We start from the raw sequence: 25,462 nt of genomic DNA on the forward strand, positions 1-25,462 counted from the left end.
TAGTTCTCCATATGTTCAAACTTAACTTTAAAGTCTTACATGTAATTCTAATATTCTTCATCCTAAAATTGGAAATTCTTAGAGTTCATAAATATAAATGCCAACCTAAAGGGGTCTGTAGGAAATTAGTGAAAAAGTTGTTTTCTTTGTTGTTGTTGTTTTAACTATTGCTGTTTTGAAAAAGTCTCCTAAAATCCAGACTGGCTTTGAACTCTTGATCATTTGGGATTAAAACATGCACCACCATGTCAAGCTATAAAACAGCATTCCTTACAGATCTGTATAAATGCCTTAACAAAGCTTCATTCAGCTTTAAGTAAATGTTTACGCAAAGTGTTTTTTGACATGTAGCCCTCATAAAACTACCATAATACTTCCTTATCAGCAGTGTAGTAACTTACATATAAGCCAATAAATCTGTTCTGAGTAGACACAGAGAAAGGCAAAGGCATCTTTATTTTTTAACCTTTAGTTACTCTGGAATTACATGAGGTGCTTGAAATCTTTGATAATGATCTTAACATTTCACAAATAGACAGAAAAGTGGAAGCTCTAACAAACCAGAATTTACATAATGGCTTCTAGATCACAGTTGCTTTGGTAAGCTGCCTACTGAGTATGTACCAAGTGCTTTATGCTGTCTAAAACTAATCAAAATAAACAGAAAAGCAAAGAAATCATGAGGCTCTACAAAATGGCTTAGAAAAACAAGTTTTCTATTTATTTAAAAATAAGTTTATAGTTACTACATTGCAGGGACAGGAATTCTTACACGTACATTCTAGTTTGTATAAAAGGATTCCAAGAATTATGCATCAAAACTAACATAGAAAGTGTCCACGTAACAGTAAAGAAAGGTCCAATCAATATGTACAAAAAGAAAGGGGCTGCTACTGTGGTGCAAGACTGCCATTTATGACATGATACTCCAGGTCTAGAAGAAATAAAACAAGAACATCAATAAAGCTAAATAATTTTAAAAACTCTGTCACTTATTACATACAACAGATCTGCTTGTGTTTAACATTGCTTTCTGTACAAAATAAACATAATTTTAATTTGAAATGTGTCAGTTACAACATTAACCCTTTAGGTCAGTTGCTTTTTAAAAATTGAGCTATATTTAGACGTCTAAATACCCATGGTGGGATTTAGTAGTTTTCTTAATAACTTTTTAAGACCTGTCTCTTCTTGCCGTTTCAGTATGGTCTAAAAATGTAACATTGTATCTTATTTTTAAATTTATTGTTGTGATAAATCAACACGCACATCCTTGAAAGTAATCAGCATGTGTGTGTATCTGTCTTGTAAGTGCATGTACTATAATACAATCCTGAACCTATCATCTTAGTTCTTTAAATGTAGAAACTCATCCATATACTACTATGTATTTGGTTTGTGCCATATAAGGTTAATTTCCTGATATTTTTTATCTGCATTAAAAAAGCATTTCAAAACAGAGCTATTGAAACTAAAAAATATATTATAGCTCAGATCATCGACTCACTGTACTGTGTGTGGGTTCCTCTCCAGAGCGCTCAAAGTGGTACTCACAGTCTCCAGACTCAATCTGACCTCTTCCTGGAGTACTGAACATAGTTCAGAATGTCTTTTCATTTGGATCACTTTGATAAGTACAATTAAAAAAAAATAGTTTCTTAGTAAATGCATTAATTTTAGTTGAAGTCATCCAGAAATCACTTTTTTTTTTTTTGGATGGAAACAAAAGGTGTACTTTTCCTACTAATTTTTAACATATGACAACTTACTGCCTAATCAAGTTACTACTGTTAGCAAAATCTTCTGGACAATATGGGGGTAGTGCACTCTAAATAAAAGTGATCTCCACCCTATTCACTTTTAAAATACCATACACCTCCTGAATACAGGATGAACATTGATAATAGCCCTTTAGTAACTCAAGCACCTTGGTCCTTTCAACCTACTCAGAAATAAACTTCAGGTGAACAAAACGTTAAAATCAGGTTGCTCTCTCTTTAGATAGACAGAAAGCTTAAAACCATGTACTTTCAACTTAGAGAAACTTAACAGATAGCTATGATGATATACAATGGAATGTTAAAATAAAACACTGTCAACTGAAACTAATTGTGTAAATGCTAATATCATGCAGGGCTGAACTTTATTTCAATATACCTTGAAGGTTCTGGTTAGTCTATTACACTACAGTTAAGAGACAGTTCTGTTAACGATTATGTGGTATGAAAATGTTTGCTGTTCACTGTCCTACATAATAAATTTTCAAGTGAAACTGCTTCTAGTCAATCAATCCTGTACCTCTGATGTGGCCTAACCATCTGACAAATGTTTCATAGCTATCTAGAGTATTCTGTTAGTAACCCACCAACCTTTAGTTGTAGTGAAACAATGCAAAACAACAATGGAAATAATAGACTGCTCTAGAGAAGACTGTGAGGGGTGAAACTTTAAGATGCTACATTTCTACTTCCAAAGGCTGGTAGATTGCAATTAGACTGAGTCTTTAAACTATTCCTGTGACAACACTGAAACTTCTACCAAGCTTGGGCTTTGTGAAGTCAGGATAGCATAACAATATGGTTGAATATTAGAAATATAAAATGAGAGGTTTTTGGTATTGCTGCTGTTGTAGCCCTTGCAGCTAATGGTAACTTTGAACTCTTGATGTTCCTGTTTCCTCCTCCCAAATGCTGGGATTACAGGCATGGACCACTGAACTCAGCATGAAAACTGATATCTATGTTCCATGTACATAATAAATTTCCTTTCTCAAAGTTTCAGTAAATTTGAGATTTCTCTTATTGCTTACCTAAGACGAGTGCTAACAATTCCTTCTGGCCTTTAAACAGTACATATAGGATGTTACTGTCACAAAGAGGAGACTTTTCCAAGCAGTAAAAACAAACCAAAACATGATGATTTAAAGTTCATAATTTATCTTCTGCAATGTACAGAAGCTAAATTATAAAAATATAAAATCTGTAACTGGTATTAATATATCTTAAGTTTTCAGTTACAAATAATTCAATCCAAGTCATTTTACTTTACTAAGAAGCCAGTGTCTAAAAATGTCCAAATACAGTCATGAACACACAGTGTCTTTAAAACAGAAATGTTATATTTCCTTGTTATGAGAAAGATGGGAATCACTGCTCAGAGGTTGGAATTCTCTGTGCACCATTCTAGAGGTCCTCCACACTAAGACTGCGCACTTCCTTATACTGAACACACCTTCTAACTACACTTATTTATAAAAATGGATTTTAGTCTAATTTTCTACTACAATGCAGATAACATCAGGAAATTACATTTCTCAAATAGATTCCCTTCAAAAGCAACTAATTATTTTAACGACTTAAATTTCCAATGTACACACTATCATTTTCTGTAATGGTGAAATTGACTCATTTTTCTATATAACACACCATCCATTTCTGCATTATGAAGAGTTAACTACTTAATTTTAATTATATAGTTCAATATATTTGTTAGAAAAAAATAAATGTACAAAAAACCTAAAAAATTTGAAATTATTTTTTAACTGTAAAATCACAGCAATCCAGTCAAGGTCTGGAAAATGGTTCACTTAGTTTCACTGGAGGGTTTCTGTACAAATTTCATTACAAATGATCTAAAAAGCCCAAATGCATCACTTTTCATTCTTCTTCAAGACAGTTAACTGTTAACATTTATCCGTATTGGAAACAAGGAAACAATTATAATCTAATTACATATTTTGCCAAGGTTCAATTAAAGACTTTATTCTCTACATCAGGGTCATGCTGATAAATATTTTCCCCATCCTTCTTTTTTAAAAATGTAGTATCTGAAAGATATGGTTACATTTTTTTGTACCTTATCAGTCGTTAGAAAATACTACATTCTTAAAACTTAAAAAAAAAAAGAGTAATTTAAACAATAGAAATGGCATTTATGTTGGTTTTCAAGATATAAAATAACTAATGTACCATAAACAAATAAATAACTGCTTTCCTTTTTCCATAGCAGTACATATAGTAATACATTCTCCTAAGTCATATAGTTATCATTTACAATAGACAACTTAATTTTACTAATGATGCAAAAAATAATAGAATACAAGGCACAATCATTAAATGAGAGTTTCTCTTTAGAGTGTATATTGAGATACCAGCTTGATAAGGATACCGTAAAAAGTGCAGAAAAAACACAATGTGCAATGAGACCACTGTATAAAACATGATTGCATAAAAAGTGATTTGGCCTATTTTTAACTTTTAATAATTGAAAATAACCAATCTTTTCCTTAAAATTAAACTATAAAGTATGACATTTTAAAATTATTTTTATTATACTACTATCTAAAAAATCTTGAAAAAAGAATTTATACCTGGGTAATAGTACTTAAGAATGCGTTTGTATATATATATATATATTCAATCACACCCATTTATCAATATACACACGCACACAGACTTGGTTCGTTTTAAGTCATTTTAGCCTATTGGATATGTCTGAAGTTTAAAAATGACATTAATCCAGATCAAGTAAACATCAAATTCCATACATTTTTCCTGTATTTTCCTTGAATCCTTTAACCACTTAAACATTTTCTCTAAGATATCTCTGTCAAAGGACCCACCAGTGCATTATTTTCCTACTATTAGTACCAAAAAAAAAGATACAACTCAGCATAATTTTGTAATAACTTGCTCTTTAGAATATATAGCTTTTCCAGTATTGAAAAGTGTATGCTGTCCTGACAGTCAAAAACAGGCTTTCCAACTGCACTGATTCTCAGTCTTTGGCACAATAAACAGAGATAGAGTGACTGATATAAGAATCAAGGTCTGAAAAATTAGACAGTCAAATGTTTTCCAATGTGGATATGTTTCCTTTGCATCAATACATTTTCTCCTAAGTTTGGCAGAAATGGAGTAAATCAAAAGCTTCCTCTAGATATTCTGTAGTTGAACACCTACAACTCACAACACTTTTCAGGATAACAAATGGTCGGAACTGGAAAGTTACCTTTAGAGGAAGCCATTCTTAACATACTGCTACTCTTTGTAACATCTCTCTTCCTAGGGTATGACTTCTGCTATCAGTAAAAATGTACCTCACTTGGTCAAAAATAACTCAATTTAACAGGAAACATTCTTTATCTCTAGGAATACTATGTTTCTTAATAGTGTAGCAGAGCTGTCTCTTCCAGAATTTATAACAGGTTCTCAATTTCAAACAGCAAATGAAATGAATGTGGAAACAAATAACCTACCTAAGGGCAATAAATAGCAAACATTTGAAATATATATGTATATAGATTTTTTTCATTCAAAGATGTAAATTATTTTTTAAATGTTTTCTTTTCCTTTTTCCCAAGTCAAATTGTAACATTCCCTAATCCATCACAGCAGCAGGGAAGCAGAAACCTTAGTTCTACTTATTCCTTAACTGTACCTGCTTTAGATATTTTTAAAATACAATATTTGCTTCAAGTTACCAACCAATTAAATTAGCCTTTGCTTTTTCAGTCAACTTTCGGACTCGTCCTCTACTAGAAGTTCCAAATGTCAAAGAGGTGTCCTCGAACAACAGCTGTCTCTGTTCTTCTTCTGAGTCATCCTCATTATAGAAAGCTGTCCTTCGACCCTGGTTTCTAGTTCTCATGTGTGGTTCAGAGCCTTTGAGTTCTTCAAACTCCTCTTCCTCATCTATAGGATCATCTGTTTTTTTCCGGTTACTTCTCCGTAACACTTTAACATTTGTAGGAACTATGAGTTCTGAATCTAGATTTTGAGTTTTCATCTTCCTTTTGGGTTTTCTGCCTCCACGACTCTTTTTCTGTAACAAATCCTCTTTAACAACATTAGTTTCAGAAAGGAAGTTGCACGTTGAAGAAGGAACCACGTCAGCCCTGATGGGATGCATGTTATTTTGCTCAGAGTTCTCCTGCTTTGCACACTGTAGATTCTTGGGCTTTCTACCTCGTTTCTTGTGTGTAACTTCACCACTGCTGGTGTTAACGTCTACCTTAGGCTTCCTCCCAGGTCCTCTCTTCACGAGTTTTGATGGTTGTCCTCCATGGCCATTTACTTGAATGGTTCCTGGTATAAGAACATTGTTCTTACAATCCCCTGAAAGAGAAAAACAATACACTTAATATACAATGGACTTTTTGTTGTTATTTAGTCCTCTAACTAGTTGGTAAGGGGACTAACATACTTCTATATAATGATATAATAATAATAATAATAATAATAATAATAATAATAACCTACTAAAATGAGAAAGAAATTTGACAAATTTCTGTGAATAGCTAGACTTAATTTTCAAATTAATTTAATTTATTTATTTACTGTCCGCTTGGAAGATGGAGTTCGCTCCTAGTCTAACATGAGTTCTTAGAATAGGAATGAGGTTGCCAAAATTATCAAGCACAAGTATCTATCTTATTGGCCCCTAGGAAAAAATTCTTAATGAAGACAGAAAGAGACATACAAGCAGGAATAGAAGACCTAAGTTAATGCTATCACTGATAGCAAACAGTAGAAATTCCATTATCTACCACCCTTATTTACACATTCTAATGTGTTAGAAACTTTGTTTGGATCCAGTTACAGTTTATTACATCAAAACTTTACTGTTTAAATCACTAAACACAGGGTGTTTCGGTATCACTACTTTTAAGGAGTTAAGTCATGGAAAAATATTCTTATTATACTAAGTTTATGACTTTTTAATCTGGTCATCTCAATAATTAAATACATTAATTGTATCTCTTGCTTTCAGTCATCTGATCAGTGAGAAGATTCAGAAAGGAAAGAATGTACAAATTCCAGCTTTTCTTTTATCTATGAATGTGACAGTAACTTCTATATAAAAGAAGAGAGTCTAGAGCCTAAAAGAAATCTCCTTATGTTCTCTGGACATACAAAGAATCCTCCTTCTTAATCCCCTACCCAATATAATTAGGACTATTATCTGCTGTAGTCATTCATAGCAGTAATTCTCCATAGAAACTGCCATGGCTTTAACACTCCTTACCTACTCTTATCTACAAACTGTGGGTAATAATTATTCAACTGGTATGATTAAAGCTAAAGGATCCAGAATGATATTTAAAGTTTTGAAAGCCCAAAACTGTCAATTTGGATAATAATGTGTAGTAAATCTAATAATGGAAAGAGAAATCTACTAATGATGGAAAGAGAAATCAAAACTTTCCAGGATAAAAACATAAAAGGAAATTTAAGAACACTAAGCCAGCACTATGAATAGTGGAAAAACTATGTAAAAATGAAAAGAGAAAGATTGACATACTCAAGATAAGTAAACGCTAGGACAATTAGTCAAAAAAGTTCAAGAAAACACCAAAAACAAAGAAACAATGAAATGATAAGAATACAGACAAAATTGTGAATAACTCTGAATATCAATAGCCTCAACTCCCATTTAAAAAAAAGTAGGCACACTATCATACTAGGTTACAAAATAGGTTCCATTGGATAGAGGAAGGTGTTCCAGGCAAATATAATTAGGAAACAGAACTTAGTATTCTAATATCTGACAAAATGCAGCTCAAACTAAAGCTATTCAGAAAAAGGAAGAAAAAAAAAATTAGCAGGAGAACACCAAGCCATATTAAAAGGAGAGGTGGGAGAATACTTGGAATTAAGTGTTTAAGTAGAGAGAGGGGGACTGAGGAGAGGTTGGAGGTAGGTTAGTCCAAACTAAGGATCTATGGAAAAACACACACACACACACACACACACACACACACACACACACACACACACACACACACACACTATTTTATAAGCCAACTTTAGATCTTATTTAAAGAAGAATTTGAATAGAAGAACCCTGAATGGGTGGCTACTATTCAGAAGAAGTGGGTTATTAAAGAAAATCTCAGTGTTGGTCATAGGATATACCTTTTTGAGTTTTTGGTCAGGGACACCCAGGAAGCATGCCAAACAACCTAAGCTATTTCCCAATGATTCTGATTGCCTACCGTAACTAGATAACAAGACCCTAGTGATGAAACCATTCTTCACTTTGGGTATAGAAATGTCAGTGGATCCCCAAACTCTCTACCTGTTGCCTATTCTTATACAATGCAGAAGGTGTAGTGCAGCCTGCAGGAGAAGAAAACAACTGTCTTATCCAGAGCTGGAGCCTATATGCACACACATGTCAGGCAGCACGTGTCCTCTGGGGCAACAGTGGTATGCTATTTATGGGTAACCTACCTTAAGGCCTGCTTCAAAGGAGGAATTTCATGCTTGCTACTGTAAACCTAGTCAAAAGGCCCATGGCTTAGGAGACTATATACCCCTAGGAGGGTGAACAGGCTATTTGCTGTTCTGTTTGCTAAATGGTCATACTGTCAAATTGTGGATGAATTTTGATCCAGCAACATGGCTGTTCTGATCATATCCAAACACCATCTAGTCTGTGTGATCCAAATGGATGGAGACATGCCCTTAGTACACTCCCTTAATTCCTCTGGATTCCCTTAATTCCTTTAGTACATACCTTTAATCCCAAACAATGATCTAATTGAGAGGAAGACAAAGTGATGAATCAGAGAAAGACTTGACAGAACTGGTCAGATAAGATATACCCAACTCTAGGGAGAAAAGCTATTTTAGAACAGTGTAGGGACAGAAAGTCAATTCAGTCAGTTCTATTTAGTTCAGTTAAGTAGAGTGGAGTTTGGCAAGTCAACAGGGAGTCAGTGCAGTAAGTACAGTGCAGTGGAGATGAGTTCATTTGTTTATGCAGTTCAGTGCAGGTCAGCAGAGGCAGCTGAAGCCAGAGAATAAGTAGCCAGAGGATTAGAACACATTGCTTGAGTTAGTCTGAGGCCAAGCAGAGCAATTCAGGAGAAGCTGAGAAAAGCCAGATTGAATAAGTCAGCATGGAGAGGAGTTTAAGCCAGAGAGCTGAGTTGCCCAGCCAGCCAGAGTTCAGAAAGAACTAGAAAGGGTGAGCTTATTCAGCAGTAAGCCTCAGAGATGCCAATTACATTAGACAGATAATAGTTACTTGTACAGTGTACTCATGATGTGTACAAGTGCCTTGGTCATAGAGCAATTCTGCAGAGTTAATTCTCTCCTATCACCTCACGGAATCCTACTAAGGTTGAAAGGCCCATGTATAATCACCTCTATCAGCTGAGCCATCTCAATACCCAACTTTATCCCAACTGTACAGGTGGCACTAACATGCCTCCTTGTTCCCACTAATAGTCAGATACTGGCCTCCAGTTCTCAGCAATTTCTTCTGGCCACCCATGCATTCCATCCATGCGTTACTAAATTTATCAGCTTATATACTGCAACTCTTAAATTGACACCCCCAAAGGATAAAGGCCAACTCCTATAAAAAAATAACTGTAAGAATGACTTACTATATCTGAAAATATTACAAGTAACATTTTTACTTCCACCTTTTTTGAGGTAGAGTATTCATTACAGTGGCCTTAGACCTGTGATGTTCTGGTGTCAGTCTCTCCAGTGAACAATGGTGTCTAAAGCACCCAGATGTCAATAAGAAGCCAGCTTACCTTGATCCATGACTGGTGATGTCTTTGGAAGCGGAGATGCTTTTGAAAATGCAGAAGACTTCATTTTACGTTTGACAGGCTTTTCCTTTTCCATGTTTTCTTTTGCAGAATTATTCTTCGTACCATGGCCAAATGTGAGCTGATCAGGGCTTGAAAGCGTACTCAAGGCTTTGGAATGTTTCACAGAATTCTCTAGTACTAAAACACAAATGTAGAAAGATGAGAAACTGAGACTTGTTAGGCAAAAGGTCTGGGATTGCTACGAACCCAAACTGCTTCAGTAAGCCAAGAGAAAAAACCTGAGTGATACTTAAAGCGTCCTCACAAAATCTCTTTTCTATAGTGCTGGACTGTAACCCAGGGTCTCATTCATATTTGACAAGCCCAGGCAGGAATCTACCTTCTAGTAGTAAGAGAAGGCTACAAAGAAATGTTAACAAGCCCAGCCCTACTAGAAGCTTTCTTTTCAGCTCAGGATTATGAAGACAAGTCTGGTCAAATTGTTTGTGTCAGGCTTAAACTTGAACAATCTATATCAGTTTCTTATTCTTGTGATGTATAAAAATATTCCTAAGCCCCATCTTTCTCATTGTCACTTTATAGTTCAATTTCTTCAAAGGAGGAAAAATAATAAAGAAAACAAAACCCATAGCTTCAGGTAATCATCAAAACCAACAGAAAATCTAAAGCTCTTTTAAAAAAGAAAATTACAGCCAGGCAGTGGTGGCTCACACCTTTAATCCCAGCACTTGGGAAGCAGATGCAGGCGGATTTCTGAGTTCAAGGCCAGCCTGGGCTACAGAGTGAGTTCCAGGACAGCCAGGGCTACACAGAGAAAATTACACCTTGATGCCTTGATATATAAATTATGACTCTTACTTGCTTTTCCTGGCATGGTAGATGTATTAGTTTTTGAAACAAAAGGTTTTGTTGCTGATGATGTAGAGGGCTGCTCAGTGACAACTGGATCTACAGCTACGCGGTTGCTCCTAGTTCGAACCACAGAACTGGATTCTGGTTTACCATTCATTTGAGCAGCATTATGCCTTGGCAGTACTGATCGTGTAGGTAAGGAGAATGGAGAGGTAGATACTTCTGACTTTAGCTGGGGTTTTAAGATCCTTTTTTTCCTTTCAGGGCTGAAAATAAGATTATCACAGGGTTAGTCATTCTTAACAATTCTCCACATATCTGTTCAAAGTTCTGAAAAACTGCTGAATTCAACATTTATACTATTATGAAGTATGTTAAAATATGAGATTTGTAGTGGATTTCATATGGTTGTGAGCCTTTGGAAAGTGAATATTTAGTGAAGGATCATTGTAAATGCTACAGTTATATGACAGAAAGCATGATGCCATCACTATCCTAAAAATGCTGTTTTACCAAATAGATTTAGCAGTTTGAATTTAAGCACTTACACTAGTAAAGCTTTAGTTTAAAAGATTAAAAATCCTCCACATCATAGGAACTTGCATGTCAAATATATCATTCTGCAATATAGGGAATAGTAAAGGAAGCATTAAAAACCACCAAGTTCTCCCGTTAGATGACAAAGTCATAGACTGGAAGTCACTGAGAAGGAACTAAGCACCTGGATGCAGCGCTGCTGGACACGGAGCTGCTGCTGTTTCGTTTCTTCCTCTTCTTGGTTATGCTGTTTCTTTTATGAAAACGAAGAGCAGATTTATAATCTGACAAAACTGAACTAATATGTTCTTCAAAGAAAGCAGACAGGCGTAAACTCATGCTGTAAATCTATGGAGAGAAAAAAATTCACGAAATGGGTTAAATATTCTTCAAAAGAAAATGCCTATTTAGTAAATATTACAATTTAAATATTTTTTGGTAAAATTTTCTAGAATTTAGAAACTTGCATTTTTAAAAATTTTCTGATAGAAAATAAACTACAGCATTTCTACAATAGAAAGCAATAGGTAACCATCAATACCAATAACACAGCCCATTAATTTTTCTCAAAGTTTTATGTAAAAATATTTATAGAGACTTGACATACTTTTAACAAAATAAAACAATTTGATAGTATACCCTTGATCTTTTGCTTGGTGTATATGCTTTAGAATTACTAAAAATGAGCCTGACATCTTTACATAACTCCATTGGTGATTCGTAATTCCCAGCCTCTAAAGTTTCTCTAACAGTGGCAAAGTCCATTGGAGTGTCAATGATGTCTCTGTAGTCCTAGGAGAGAAGGCAACAGATAGTAATGTTACTACTACCAAAGTATCATTTTACAGCATACTGATTTACAAGATTTTTATGACAAGTTACAGAACTATTAATCATCATTTCTAAAACCAAAACAGCAGTAAAAACTCCAGTCTACCTATAATTACAAATCTAATGAATGTCAACTCATTGAAACATTAAGCATCAGGCAAACCTGTGGTACACATGCATACATGCAGACAAAACACTAAAGATAAGACCAAAGTATATCTAAAACTCCCTAAGACATCTCACATCTACATAGAGCCTGAAGTTGCAGTCATTTCATGCCTCAGAATTTAACAAATTAGGTATTTTGTAGTAAACAATAATAATAAGTATAAATAGATGTCAAAAAGCTTGTGCTCTGGAAGTGAACTGGATAAAAAATAAGACAAGATGGAACAAAACAGAGGTGAGAAAAGAGTTACTGATCACTCCAGTGTAAGACGAGTGATGTTGCAGCAGACCGCACTGCACCTCTTCAGTAGCACTGACTTCAGCTTTCGATTATTTTACTCCTGTTTCCTTACCGATTTCAAGAGTTCTGACAAATGTAGCATACACTAGTTTTAAATTTTCTTACCCTACTGTTAAGTACAACTCACAAATGTTGATACTCATTTTGTATTCATTGTCATTGAGGTCATTTTTTAAGTTACCATAGACTTTATTTGATCTACTATGTACAAGTATATTGTACTGCCTGATTTGGAAGTATTGTAATCCAACACTTGTGAGGCTGAACAGTTTGATCTACCTTGGAGACTTTTGTGTTAATAATTTCTACTCTGATTCCATTATGGTGAGAAACAATAACTTCAAAAAATGTTAATTTTTACTTTATTTTCCAATTTTTCTAATCTTTTCATGTGCTATATGAAGAGGCTTTATAATTTCACTTTCTACTACACAACAGTGTAAACTTAGTTTCTAAGTCTATAAATAGTATATGCTTAAATGAAACGTCTATCTCACACTAGAGGTAAGAATGACATTTATTGTGGAATTATTCTAGATTTTTAATTAGAATGCAAATCTCCCTCAGTTGGTTAAGAGTGGGTTCTCAGTTCTAAATACTTTCCTAACCATGGCCCAAGGCCTCATTTATTTCTGCATAGGGCTAATATTTATATTTCTAGAATTAAAACATTTAGGCTTAAACAACAAACAACTAGTACCAAGAAGTAAATAGTAAAACACTGTTTTAAAACTAGAGAGTTTATAGGAAATAAAGGGAGGCCTCGCTTCTGAAACTGAACAGACTACAAACTCAATTCTGGAACTCAGGCAAGGTGTCATATTGACCCAACTGACTCCGCTGTTAAAATTAAACATCTGTCTTTCACATTTAATGAGTCTGTTTCTGGTTTTCAAACCTAAAAAATGTTATTTTATGGTATCTAACAACAAGCCCATATTCATCACTTCAAATTACAATGCCTATACAAAAATCAAACAATGAAGCTAGATGAACCTATGTGATGCCATATAAACTTTACCATCTTGAATTCCTAACTAGAAGAATTTTTTAAAAAATAATTTCAGCCTTCTATTGAGACTTCTATGACTGTATGCAATTACCAATAGCTAATTATGTAATTCAACACTTTTAACCAGGAATTCCCCAAAGTTCATATACTGTAATTACATAAATATATATAATAATTTTTAATAGTGAAACAATTTTTTCAGTGTAGTTTATACATATAGATTTGTACTTACTTATTTGTTTTCACATCCTGACCACAGACCCCCGCCCCCATCCTTCCTGTTTCTTCAGAAAAGGGCAGGCCTCTCATGTATCAACTGGTCATAATATACATAGAATAATTTTAACAGATATTTCAATGGAGCAATTCTTTCATCATTACCAAAGCTATTTATCATGTATTTTCATTTTATCACCATAACTCCATGAGAAAAATAGGTATCATTTATGTTTTCTAGATAATAGCTGTAAGCTCTCAGAATATGGAGAAATAAAGTTTGTGCCGATAAAGTTTTTTGTTTGTTTTTAGTCAATTTGACATAAAATAGAGTTATTTGGGAAGAGGTCAGTAAGAAACTGCTTCCATCAAATTGGCACAGTTAGGTCTACAAGGGTCATTTTCTTGACTGATGAGTGATGTGGAATGGCCCAGCCCTTTCTGGTGCCCCTGTGCAGGTCCTGGGTGGTGTACATTAAGTATCTGAGCAAGTAGTAAGTAGATTCCTCCATTGTTTTTGCCTCAGTTCCCTAGATGATGGACTCTAATCTCTAAAGAAGCCCCTTACCTCCCCACGTTGCTTTTGGTTCATGGTGTTTATTACAGCAATGAAAGCAAGCATAGTTAATAAAACTTGTATCATGAGAAAGCTAAGAGGCTTACTCTAGTTACAGAGCAGGTAGGAGTGTAACTAGACACATAAGCCAGTTCTTTACAGGCATATTTCAGGCCTCTCTCCATTTTATCAGTTTCCAACTTAAGAGTTCTTCGTAACTGAATAGGTAACGAAAACATGAATGAACTAATGAGGAAATGAAGTACAGTAATAAAAACAGTTGTGCAAAAGTAATCTTAGAAATCTTACTGGATATTCAAGAAGATCCACTGGCTGTCGAAAAGGTTCTGAATCTTCACATTGAAATATGAGATTCAATAATTCTTGACATTGTTTCTTCCATGCTTGAATATCGTAAGACTGAGCTCTGTTGCGTAACCTTCTTCTAGGTTGATGATCCTGAAATAAAAAACACAACTCATATTTGTCTGTTCATTCATTCATTCATTCACGGGCAGGGCACGTATGTTCACACCCATATTGTGAGGCCTATGTGATACGACTGGTACCTTTCATCAGGAACCATCAACTTTGTTTTCACTTTAAAGTATTATTTTACATTTCTTTCTCTCTATGTAGCCCTGGCAGGCCTAGAACTTACTACTTAGGCCAGTCTGGCTTAAGAGTCATAGAAATCTGCCTCTCTACTGCTGAGACTAAAGGTGTGTGTCGATATGCTCACAGACTGATTTTATTTTCAACTATATGTATACAAGTGGGAATATGAAAATAAGTGCAGGTGCCTGCAAAGGTTAGAAGCATCAGAACATGCCCCCTGAAGTAGTTGTTAAATGTCCAACATGGAGCTGGGAACCACCCAACATGTTCTCTTAACCAGTGAAACATCTTTGTTCAAGGTTATCTCTCAGTGCCACTGGGCTCGCGGGCTAGCAAGCCTCAAGGAACCTCCTGCCTTCCCCTCCCTTCTGCAGCACTGGGATTTCTATTGAGCTGCTTTGTATGTAGGTGCTGGGGTTTAAACTCAGGTCCTGATGCTGCAGAGGGAGCACTGTCCTCACAGAGGCATCACACTAGACAGTTTGTACATCATACATCATGAAGCATATACTGAGCATTCCCGACCTGAAAAGCTTGGCAGAAGTAGTTTATATTTGAAGTCTTTAATATTACTAAAAATAAATAAGCTTTTAGTATTTTTAATACAACAAAAATACTTCTGTTAAAAAAAAAAAAAGCAAAACCAAAATGCTGTTACCTTCCTTTTTCTGGTAGACGTTCCTGGAACATCAGCATCTTTCTCTTCTTCCTTTGAGGCAACAGAACATCCAACTTATGAAAACCCTAGACCTTATCACTTGGCAGTTTTTCCTTTTACTCTTTAGAAAATGAATAATGCACTTGACTGGTTTAGTAAAGTCTCCCCCCATTAAAATTTGTTTTCAACCTCAAGTAAATTCTAAGTATGATAGCAACAGTTAAAATATCGTACTGGGAAAAGCAATGTTCTAACACTTTAATCTGAAAATTATCACATGTAAATCTTATTTAGTTTCTATAATATGTAGTGTTAATTAATGTAGTAATCACAGTGAAATAAGTTACAAACCTCAGAGTCAGACAAAACTTTCTTCTTCATTGAGTTGTAAAGTGGAATTATGTTATAACAAGTCTGATCCCTAAGTAAAAGAAAATGTTGATGTTTGATTAGAGCTATGTGATTTTTGCTTAAGAATTTGTTCCTAAGATAAAAAACTTTAAGCCAAACAATTTTGGCATTTATTGACTATAACACATTATCCATATACATTTAATCCATGTCCTTTATGACTGATTTCAGTGTGGAAAATTCAATTCTCACTTTTGCTCACTTTACCTGGGTATCGTCTATTCGCTGATTTAAGGTAAAAATATATACTGTCTTCTAATTCCTGTTACTGTCTATATTAAGTGGAAGTATTCCATAACATGTCTTTAGTCATCTCCCTTTAACACCATTGCCTACAACTTCCTGTCTCAACCTTACTTCCACAACACACTCTCCTCTACTGTTTCCTCTTTTTTCCAACAACATACCACTTTTACAAGTCATGAGATATCTCAGATTTTCACTATCCCTTTCTTTTTAAAACTCAATTAATGGTCTGCTCCTGTGAATTCTAACCTTACACTTCTTGGTCCCTTTCCTTTTCATTTTCTTAAACTAAGCCTTATCCATTCTTGATCCATGCTAAGAGATATTTATGCTTTTTGACTTGTCTTGAGATTTTATTAGAAGATACTATATTGAAATAATTATTTTGAGGCCTGGTGTAAAACAAACTGAGCATATCAAAATACGTTTAATATCTATTTGCTTTTAGAACTTATATTTTAGGAAGCCTATTTCCTAAAAGTTAAAGAGATGGCTCATTAAAGAGTACATACTGTCCTTCCAAAGAACAGTTCAGTTTCCAGAATGCATGTACCTCCAGCTCCAGAGGACCTAATGCCTTTCTGAAGGGACAGACATGTGCATAAACATATCCATGCACACACACATATACACATACACATACACACACATGCGTGCGCACGCACACACAAATAAAGGTAAATCTTTTTTAAAAAGCTTAGTTCCTTAGGTTGGCAATCAAGGAACTCCAGTCCACAATTTGATTTGGTCCACCCTAAATGTATAGCAATGTCCTATGACTTCGCTTGTAATCACTTCTCTACCAATTCATTCTTTAAACAAAAGAAAACAAAAAATACAACTGATCTCTGAAGGAGAGAAGATACAAACTGCAATGGTGTGCATAACAGGAACAGAAGACAACTTGACCTTGTCATTTCTCCTTTTCCACCTTGTGGGCACTTGGAATTGAACTCAAGATTGTCAGGTTAGAGTGGAAGATCCTTACCTGCTAAGACATCTCACTGGCCTCATCAACTCATTCTTCAGCATTTTTATCATCTCACATAATTCTATCCCTTATCCCCAAAAGACTCTCCTCTGACTTAGCTTCTCCTGAATTCATCAACATCTACCTCATTTGTAACAATAAGATTATTCTACTATATACTAGACTATTCCCTATATTTATTATTTTCCTAATTGTCTTACTAGCCCATGTTAATTAAATTATATCAACTTTTATCTATTTCATACTCTACTACAAAACTAAAATATGATTATTTTATCACCAAGTACTTACTACATCACTTTGTATGTATCTATTACTTAAAATATTCGCTGAATAATCATCTGAAAAAATACAATCATCAAAATTTCAAAACCTAGCTATCTTAAAAGCTATTAGTTACAAATTTTATTTTAAAAAAAAAAAATCAAAACAAAACCAAAAACCACCACCACCCTAACAACATAAAGCTTTAGGCATTTACTTTTAGAGATATGTAATATAAATTCTTTAAATCTTTGAGGCAGTGGTGGTGTTTGCCTTTAGTCCTAGCACTGCAGAGGCAGAGGCAGGTGGATCTTTGTGAGTTCCAGGACAGCCTAGACTACAAAACAAGTTCCAGGACAGCCAAGGCCACACAGAGAAAAAACCCTGCCTCGACATATAACCTTCAATTCAAGGTAATGACAACTTTTTTTAGTTGTATTGGTGTCAGAACCCAGGGCCTTCCAAAAACCAGCAGAGTGCTCAATGTTTCCAGCTGCCAAGTAAGTATTTGAATGGAAAGTGTTTTCAGAGACTAATCCAAATAACATGTTTTCTTCTCCTTCATATTTTAAAGACAATTTTAGAGAGGTGTCATAGATAAGTTTCCCATGGAATCAATGAATGTTACTAACGTCACTTGAGTGGTATGAAGCCTCCAAGGCACAGAGAAGAAAGGTCACAGGATGCTGTGAAATGGGAGCTCACGCTGGAACACCACAGTGTAAATAAATCAAGTTACTTTATAATTATTAATCTTGCTAATTATACAGAAAGTATCTATAACTGAGCAAAAACACCACTGATTTTGAGGATAAGAGATTAATCCTAAGGTTATATTCACAAAGATTTGTTTAAAACAAGAGTTTTCATGTTCTTCATGTTGTGGTAACCCACAACTATAATTACTTTGTTGCTACTTCATAACTTTGTTATGAATGTGAATTGTAATATAAATACTGATACTGACCTTCAAAGGGCTCTAAACCCACAGACTGAGAACTATTGGTTTAAAACCTAGAATAAAAATTTTCTATTATATAAAAATAAAATGTGGTTGTAGCTGAGTGTGCTTATAAAACACAATGTACTACCTCACTTTAAACAGGAGTAGGAGCCAGGCAGTGGTGGTGCATGCCTTTAATCCCAGCACTTGGGAGGCAGAGGCAGGTGGATTTCTGGAGTTTGAGGCCAGCCTGGTCTACAGAGTGAGTTCCAGGACAGCCAGGGCTATACAGAGAAACCCTGTCTCAAAAAACAAACAAACAAACAAAAACAAAACAAAAAAAGGAAAATTTTATTAGCTGGGCGGCGGTGGTGCACGCCTTTAATCCCAGCACTTGGGAGGCAGAGGCAGGCAGATTTCTGAGTTCGAGGCCAGCCTGGTCTACAGAGTGAGTTCCAGGACAGCCAAGGCTACACAGAGAAACCCTGTCTCGAAAAACAAAACAAACAAAACAAAACAAAACAGGAGTAGGAAAAATAAGTCCCCAACTTAAATCATGACATTAATAAGCAATTTGTACAGCAAAAGTTGAGTACAGTATCTGGCTTCAAGTTCTACGGCTTGAGCACTCTTAGGCTACCTAGCAGCTGAGGAAAGGAGGGAACATGTCTCTGCTGTCTTAAAATGGCAGTCACTGTCCATACTAGTTTATAGGGCTGTTGAATTAGAGTGCAAACTTTGTGAATTTTTTCCCTTTTGAGATGTCTCCTAAGGTGAGCATGGTAGTTCACATCTTAATCCAAATTTTGAGGCAAAGGCAGGCAGACTTATGAGTTCAAGGCCAGCAGGTGAGAGCAAGACCCAAAACATTAAAAATGAAAGAACAGTCTCCTAATGTCCAGACAGTTCTCAATCTTGTCTCAGCCTCCCGAATAGCTGGGATGACAAAGAACCTTGGAAATTCAAATTTAGTACCTTGCTGTACAACCTATATTTGATAATAAACTTGACAGAGTTAAGTGTATGATGTTAAAATGGAAAGTTCTAAAATTGAATGGCAGATTCATCTTAATGTGCAACTTGGCTTATGCAACCTTCCAAAGCCTTAAATTTCCTCAACTGAAAACATCAGAAAATAATCCCTGCTACCTGTTGCTTGGACTTTATGTAGTCCCCCAAACATCTGGAGCGGGGGCTGTTCCTGAGTCTGTTTGCCTACCTGTGGATCTTGCACCCCTAAATAAACAGCCTCCTCTGGCCTCAGTGGGAGAAGATGTACCTAGTCCCACAGCAACTTGGTGTGCCGGTTACAAGGGTCCTTCTTTATCTAAAGGGAGTCGGGGGAGGACTTGTGTACAGGGATTCTGGAAGGAGAGGAAGGGTTGATACTGGGTTGTGAAGTGAATAAATAAATTCAATTAAAAAAAAAAAGTGGGCTGGTGAGATGGCTCAGTGGGTAAGAGCACCGTCTGCTCTTCTGAAGGTCATGAGTTCAAATCCCAGCAACCACATGGTGGCTCACAACCACTCGTAATGAGATCTGATGCCCTCTTCTGGTGTCTGAAGACATCTACAATGTATTCATTTATAATAATAAAAAAAAAAAGAAAAAAAAAGTAAAATAAAAGCCACTTGCCACTCCAGTTTCAGAAGATCTAGCACCCTCTTCTGGCTTCTGTGGGCACTGCATGCATAAGGTGCATATATAACACACATATGCAACGTACTTAGAATTTTAAGACCAAATGTTTGAAGGTGTGATTCTTTGTTGCCCCCCCCAACCCCCCATCAGAGCCTTACTATGTAGCCTTAGATGGTCTGGAACTCTATAGCTAGACTGCAGTGGCCTTAAACTCACATCAATTCACTCTTTCTACCTTCTTAGTGCTAGGCAGAAAGGCATGAGACATTAGGCCTGATTTAAAATTTTTTCTTTACACTAAGATTTTCCGTTTTAAAAGAGGAACTATGCTTATGTGACAACACCACCCACGTAAAAGATGATTGCAGTTTATATTTTAGCACTTTATACTTTAGATTAGTTCACATTTTAAAGTCACGCCATTGCTGTAACTACAAAACTAAAGCATGGGTAAGTAACTCACTTTATAAAATGCAGGAGAAGATCAGTCACAAATTTAGCAGATTTCACAATTGGGCTTCCGGGCTCATTGAATGTTCGTGTATTATGTTCTATATACCGAACTTCCCACATTAGGGATGAAAAGCGCCTAAAAAAAAAAAAAACCACCCAGAAATCTTATCTCATCTCTATAAACATACACAACTTAATATTATCATATCTGACATTTAAGTTTCACTCTTAAAACTATTACTAACATCTTAAAAGCTTCTCTAACATAAGAAAACTCAGTTTTTATTAAGAGAAAACTATCTTGTATAGAAAAAGTCTGAAATAAGCCATAGCAGACTATCAACACTGCTGCTTTTTAGAAGGGGATTTCTATAGGAACTTCCTGAAATTCACAGTATCACTTCATCCCCTCATTTCTACACACACAAAAAAAATAATTTTAATTATACTATTAGTATTTAACATGTACAAGATGAAAGGTAATCAACAGATTGTTTATAAAACAAAAAAGATAAAGAGAATCTGCAAGGACCCCACTAGGAATTATTTCTGAACACTTGGCAATGCTAAAAAAATTTCTTGTGTTTCACAATTTTATTTCTAAAAGCAAAGATAATCTGAAGACATTTTTTGAGAACACAATGCAATTGTATAACAGTCTTACTGATTTGTGAACAAATATAATTCTACAGAATAAAAGCATGTAATTGTAGTTATGGAAAAATATAAATAGGAATTTCTATGCATTTCAAAATGCTGATTGTAATAATTATGTAAAATAAGGCATTAAATTACCAGCAGACAAAACTTATAGTAGTTTAACAAAAAAAAAAAAAAAATGAATGGTATCAGAAAACACAAATGATAATGCTACAACAAGCAGCAAGTGGACCTAACACCAATAAGACCACCTTACAAATAAAGGTACTTTGCTCTGATGATTCGCACCCATCAGGAAATATATACAGCAGGTAGAAAAGACTTATACTGCTGCTGAGAAGGCCCATGCTAGTCAGTAAGGACAAATAGTGTTTTCAGTGCTATATCCCAAGGTTCTAACTCATAGCAGTAAAGAGAAACAAAGCTACATTTTACACAGAAAAGCATCACTACAGACTCAAAATTTTAAAATTGACCATAAAAGAAAACTTAGTACAATTACTATGTACACTAAAGTACTAGCCTACTGAGCAACAGTCACTCAGAAAAATTAAAAAAATACAATTTCACTCTATAGATTTAAATGTATTTTTCTGCCAGTCTTTAATCCCAACACTTAGGAGGTATAGGCTGTTTGGTGGCTTTGAGGCCAGCTTGGTCTACATGGAAAGTTCCAGGATAGCTTACGCTAGTAAGACCCTATGTCAAACAAAAACAAAAACTAAAAACTCACTAGCAGTCAAAATATGTTACCCAGAAGAAGCAAATTAACCATAGTAGCTTAAACAAAAACTATAAAACTTTTATGAATGTTTTCTAATCATATTTTCATAAGCATTCAAAAATCTCAATAGACAAAATTAAGAAATGTATAGAAAATCTACTAAATATTCTAGTATATTATCTAGGAAAAACAAACCTTTTGGCTTGATTTATAGAATGCCTATGAAAGAATCAGGTATCCATTCATAATCCCATAGATCAGCAGCAACAACACTGCAGGGAACTCTCAAGAAATGTAGACCCCTATGGATTTATGTCCATCCATGTATAGACAAAACTGAGAAACATTCCACAGACTTTTAGAAACTGGATTAAAAAAATCCATTGGTATTCTTTTGTTATTGAAATATCAAATAGCTCTAACCTGTAAAACCTGTTTTCCAGTCTTTGTTTAATTGTACTTAGATCCGTTGGATATGCCACCACAGTGCAATACATGGGATAAGCTTGAAGATCCACTGGGGCAACAAATGCAGATGCAATATCTAAAATAAATAAGGTTATAAATCTATTTTCTGTATTTTAAAATTCACTGATACATTAGGATGAAGAAATAACAGATAAATATATTACAAATTTATCAATACAAAAAAAAGAGCAAAAACAAGAAAATAAGATCATTGTATTTTTTTTAAGCTACTTTAAACCTAAAATACTGATAAAGCTATTTAAGATGGTATTTGTAAGATGACTTTTAGTTTCTATTTTATCAGACTTTGAGGCTGTGTATACGGCTCAGTGGTAGTGTTTACATGTGCATGGCCTTCAGTCTGATCCTTGGCACCATAAGGGAAAAGAAACCAAAAACCAAAATTTCTACATATGACAGCATGTCCAGTATCTTCGGGTCTTACTCCTATTTTTTGAATATTACCCTATGCCATTTTAAGTTGATTCTGGACTGCTAATCTATATTGTTTAAATACCATAACAATCTCCAGTTACCTCGAAAGCACAGAGTTCAGATAAGCATGTCAGTTTACTTTTATTTTCGCAAGCCAGGAATATGAGATCGTATTCCAGTTCTTTCCCATTACAAAGACCCATACACTTGTCAAGTTAAGAGAAAACAAGCAGAGCTACCCAAATAATTTGAACTACCTTCCTCCTTCAGTTCATATCAAGTCTGTTGAGTGTAAGAAGCCTTAAAAATATGGCAGACTCCTAACTTAAAAGGATTTCCTATACTTCTGTTAGTATTTACTTACCTAGTGTCATCAACTGATTTATTCCTCCAACAATTCTTTCACATTCTTCATCCCTGGGATTGGCTCCCCATTCTCCATCAAGAGGTTTATAAATTAGTGACCTAGATTCAACATCAGTTAAAGGAACACTGGTACCCAGTTCTTCTGGAAACACAGCTGAAATGCAGACAGAGAAACCCATCAATGAACATATGTAGTAATTAGTGATGAGCTTTCCTTCAGAAATAATTAATGTTTAAGAAATTACAATTTTCATAATGGGAAAATGTTTTAAAAACAAATAAAATGTATTCTTAAAAAAGATACATTTAAAACTAAATGATTATTTATACCTAATAAGTGTATTTTTGATGGATCCCATAATTCAACTATCATTTATTTTAATGAAATATACAGTTAAAATGAACTGATGAAAATTTCAATAATATTTTAGTAAAATTCCAAATTTTCTAACAGAAATAAAGACAATTATGAATGCCAAGAGGAAGTTTTAGGTCTTCCATTTCTGAAGTGATGGTTCCATGTCTACACCTTTAACACTGTACATAAAAAAAATTTCAAGTACTGTTGAGAAAGAATCTACAAACACACCAGTTATTTATTTCCTTTAAACTAACTACAACAGAATCCAAACACTGTATACAATCAAAATAACTATGTGTGTATGTATGTGTACCCAAATAAAACAAAAAAATTTCATCAGAACCGTCAATGAACTTACAAAGAGGTATTAAAATAGTTAATTAGTATCATTAAGGCTTTAAAAAAAACTAGCCAGAGTACAACAAAGACAATTTCATTTCTTTATTAGGCAAATTACGAGCTCACAGCAATTGAATCATACCAAATTTAAACACGAGATTTAAATTCATATAGATAGGACAAAACAAGAAGCCAGGAGATGTTACAAGTTGATAGTGGTATTTTCTATTTTTCAGTATTTCTACTTGAGCAGTGAAATGAAAATGTTTACTATTAGTATTAAGTGACCAACATCAACATCAATACTGTTTTAATTTAAAATTTTTCTGAGTTCACTTCCTATTTAATATTTACAATTACCATATGTGGCTGCAAGTTAGAAGATGAAGAACACTTTGTAAGTTACATATTTACTTATTTTACATGTATGGGTGTTGTGCCTGTGTACCAAATATATCCCTGGTGCCTACAGACATGGGAGAGAGGGTTGGCGTTCCTGGAAGAAGATTTACAGATGGCTGTGAGCTGCTATATGGGAGCTGGGAATCAAAAAGTCTTCTGGAAGACAGCCCAGTGATTCTGACTGCAGAGTCATCTTCTCCAGTCCTCCTTTTTGTTTCTTTGTTTTGTTTTGTCTTGCTTTGAGAAAAGGTTTCACTATGTAGCTCTAACTGGCCAGGAAGTTACTATGTAGATAAGTCTGGCTTTAAACTTGAGGTATCTCTCTAGTAATTTTTTAATCACTCAAAAATCTCATTTATAAAGGTTTATTTCTATTATGTTAAAATTATTTTCTCTTTTTTTTAAAGTGCTATCTGATGATACAGGCATATATCATTTAAAAATCTAAGCAACACAGAATTAAAGAATTCTAAAATAAATAATAACTTGTAATTTACAATACGTCACTTACAAACCTTTTGGGCACATACAAATACGGCCTACTTTTGAAAACTTGAAGCAAAACCTGATAAATAAAAAGTGTAATCACCATGCTTCAAAGACACTCTTCTAGAATCAGAAATGTGTCATAATGCACTTTCCCAGGGCTAACTCCCCAACCTCAATTTTCCTAGTAAGGGATAGTTACTATTATTAATTGTAACTGTCCCTTGCCATTGAGCATTCCATATGTGTCTCATGTAATGGAAGAGTCCTAAGGCAGTGATCCTGGGACTTGGAAAGTAGTATACACAAGTGGAAAGACAAGGCCATACTTCCACTTAGAAGTTTCATTCCTTAATGACTATTTATTGATGTTACAAAAATGGTTTAGGGTATGTCCCCCCATCAAAGTAAAGAATGAATAATAAAATGGCTTTCTATTTAGTTGTAATATGTTAATTTCAAACTCCCTTTTAACTATAGGCTCCAGATAGGCAAGGACTGTCAAAATGTTCACTGCTGAATCTTCTCTAATTTTATACTCAACAATAGGTTTACAATTAATACTTTTGTTAAATATTTTCTATTTGCTGGTCATAGTGAACTTAAAGGATATCAAGTTTTTTATTTTGTTGAATCAATTTCTTACTATGCAACCCTAGGTTATGGTAACTTCCTGACTTTGCCTCTTGAATGCTGGGATTCAACGAAAGCAATAAATTAGCTTACTAAAAAAAAAAAAAAAAAAAAAAAAAAAAAAAAAAAAAAAAAAAAAAAAAAAAAAAAAAGTAACTCTACGGACTGAAGAGATGGCTCAGAGGGTAAAAGTATATCCCACAAGTACAACCTTGGGACCCAAGAAAGAATGAAGTCTTGCAAGGTGTCCCACTACGTGTATGGCACCCCCTTCCCCCCGAGAGAGAGAGAGAGAGAGAGAGAGAGAGAGAGAGA

The 25,462-nt window shown here is 34.7% G+C and overlaps 1 protein-coding gene across 3 annotated transcripts in view; it reads right to left on the reverse strand.

The window, feature by feature from the left end:
• Positions 1-695: 695 nt before the first annotated feature.
• Positions 696-25,462, reverse strand: part of Phip (pleckstrin homology domain interacting protein) — a 114,091-nt gene continuing 89,324 nt past the window's right edge. For all 3 annotated transcript variants that reach the window (XM_031344016.1, XM_031344015.1, XM_031344017.1), the window contains 11 exons: positions 22,925-23,080; positions 22,081-22,201; positions 20,284-20,409; positions 15,675-15,744; positions 15,324-15,374; positions 14,357-14,506; positions 11,603-11,755; positions 11,148-11,311; positions 10,433-10,692; positions 9,554-9,751; positions 696-6,116 (listed from right to left, as the gene is read on the reverse strand). In XM_031344016.1, the coding sequence (XP_031199876.1) occupies positions 5,479-6,116; positions 9,554-9,751; positions 10,433-10,692; positions 11,148-11,311; positions 11,603-11,755; positions 14,357-14,506; positions 15,324-15,374; positions 15,675-15,744; positions 20,284-20,409; positions 22,081-22,201; positions 22,925-23,080 (2,087 nt within the window). In that variant the 3' untranslated portion in view covers positions 696-5,478. The remainder of the gene's footprint in view (positions 6,117-9,553; positions 9,752-10,432; positions 10,693-11,147; positions 11,312-11,602; positions 11,756-14,356; positions 14,507-15,323; positions 15,375-15,674; positions 15,745-20,283; positions 20,410-22,080; positions 22,202-22,924; positions 23,081-25,462) is intronic.

The sequence above is a fragment of the Mastomys coucha genome, unplaced genomic scaffold (assembly GCF_008632895.1).
Source record: "Mastomys coucha isolate ucsf_1 unplaced genomic scaffold, UCSF_Mcou_1 pScaffold23, whole genome shotgun sequence".
NCBI lineage: Eukaryota > Metazoa > Chordata > Mammalia > Rodentia > Muridae > Mastomys > Mastomys coucha.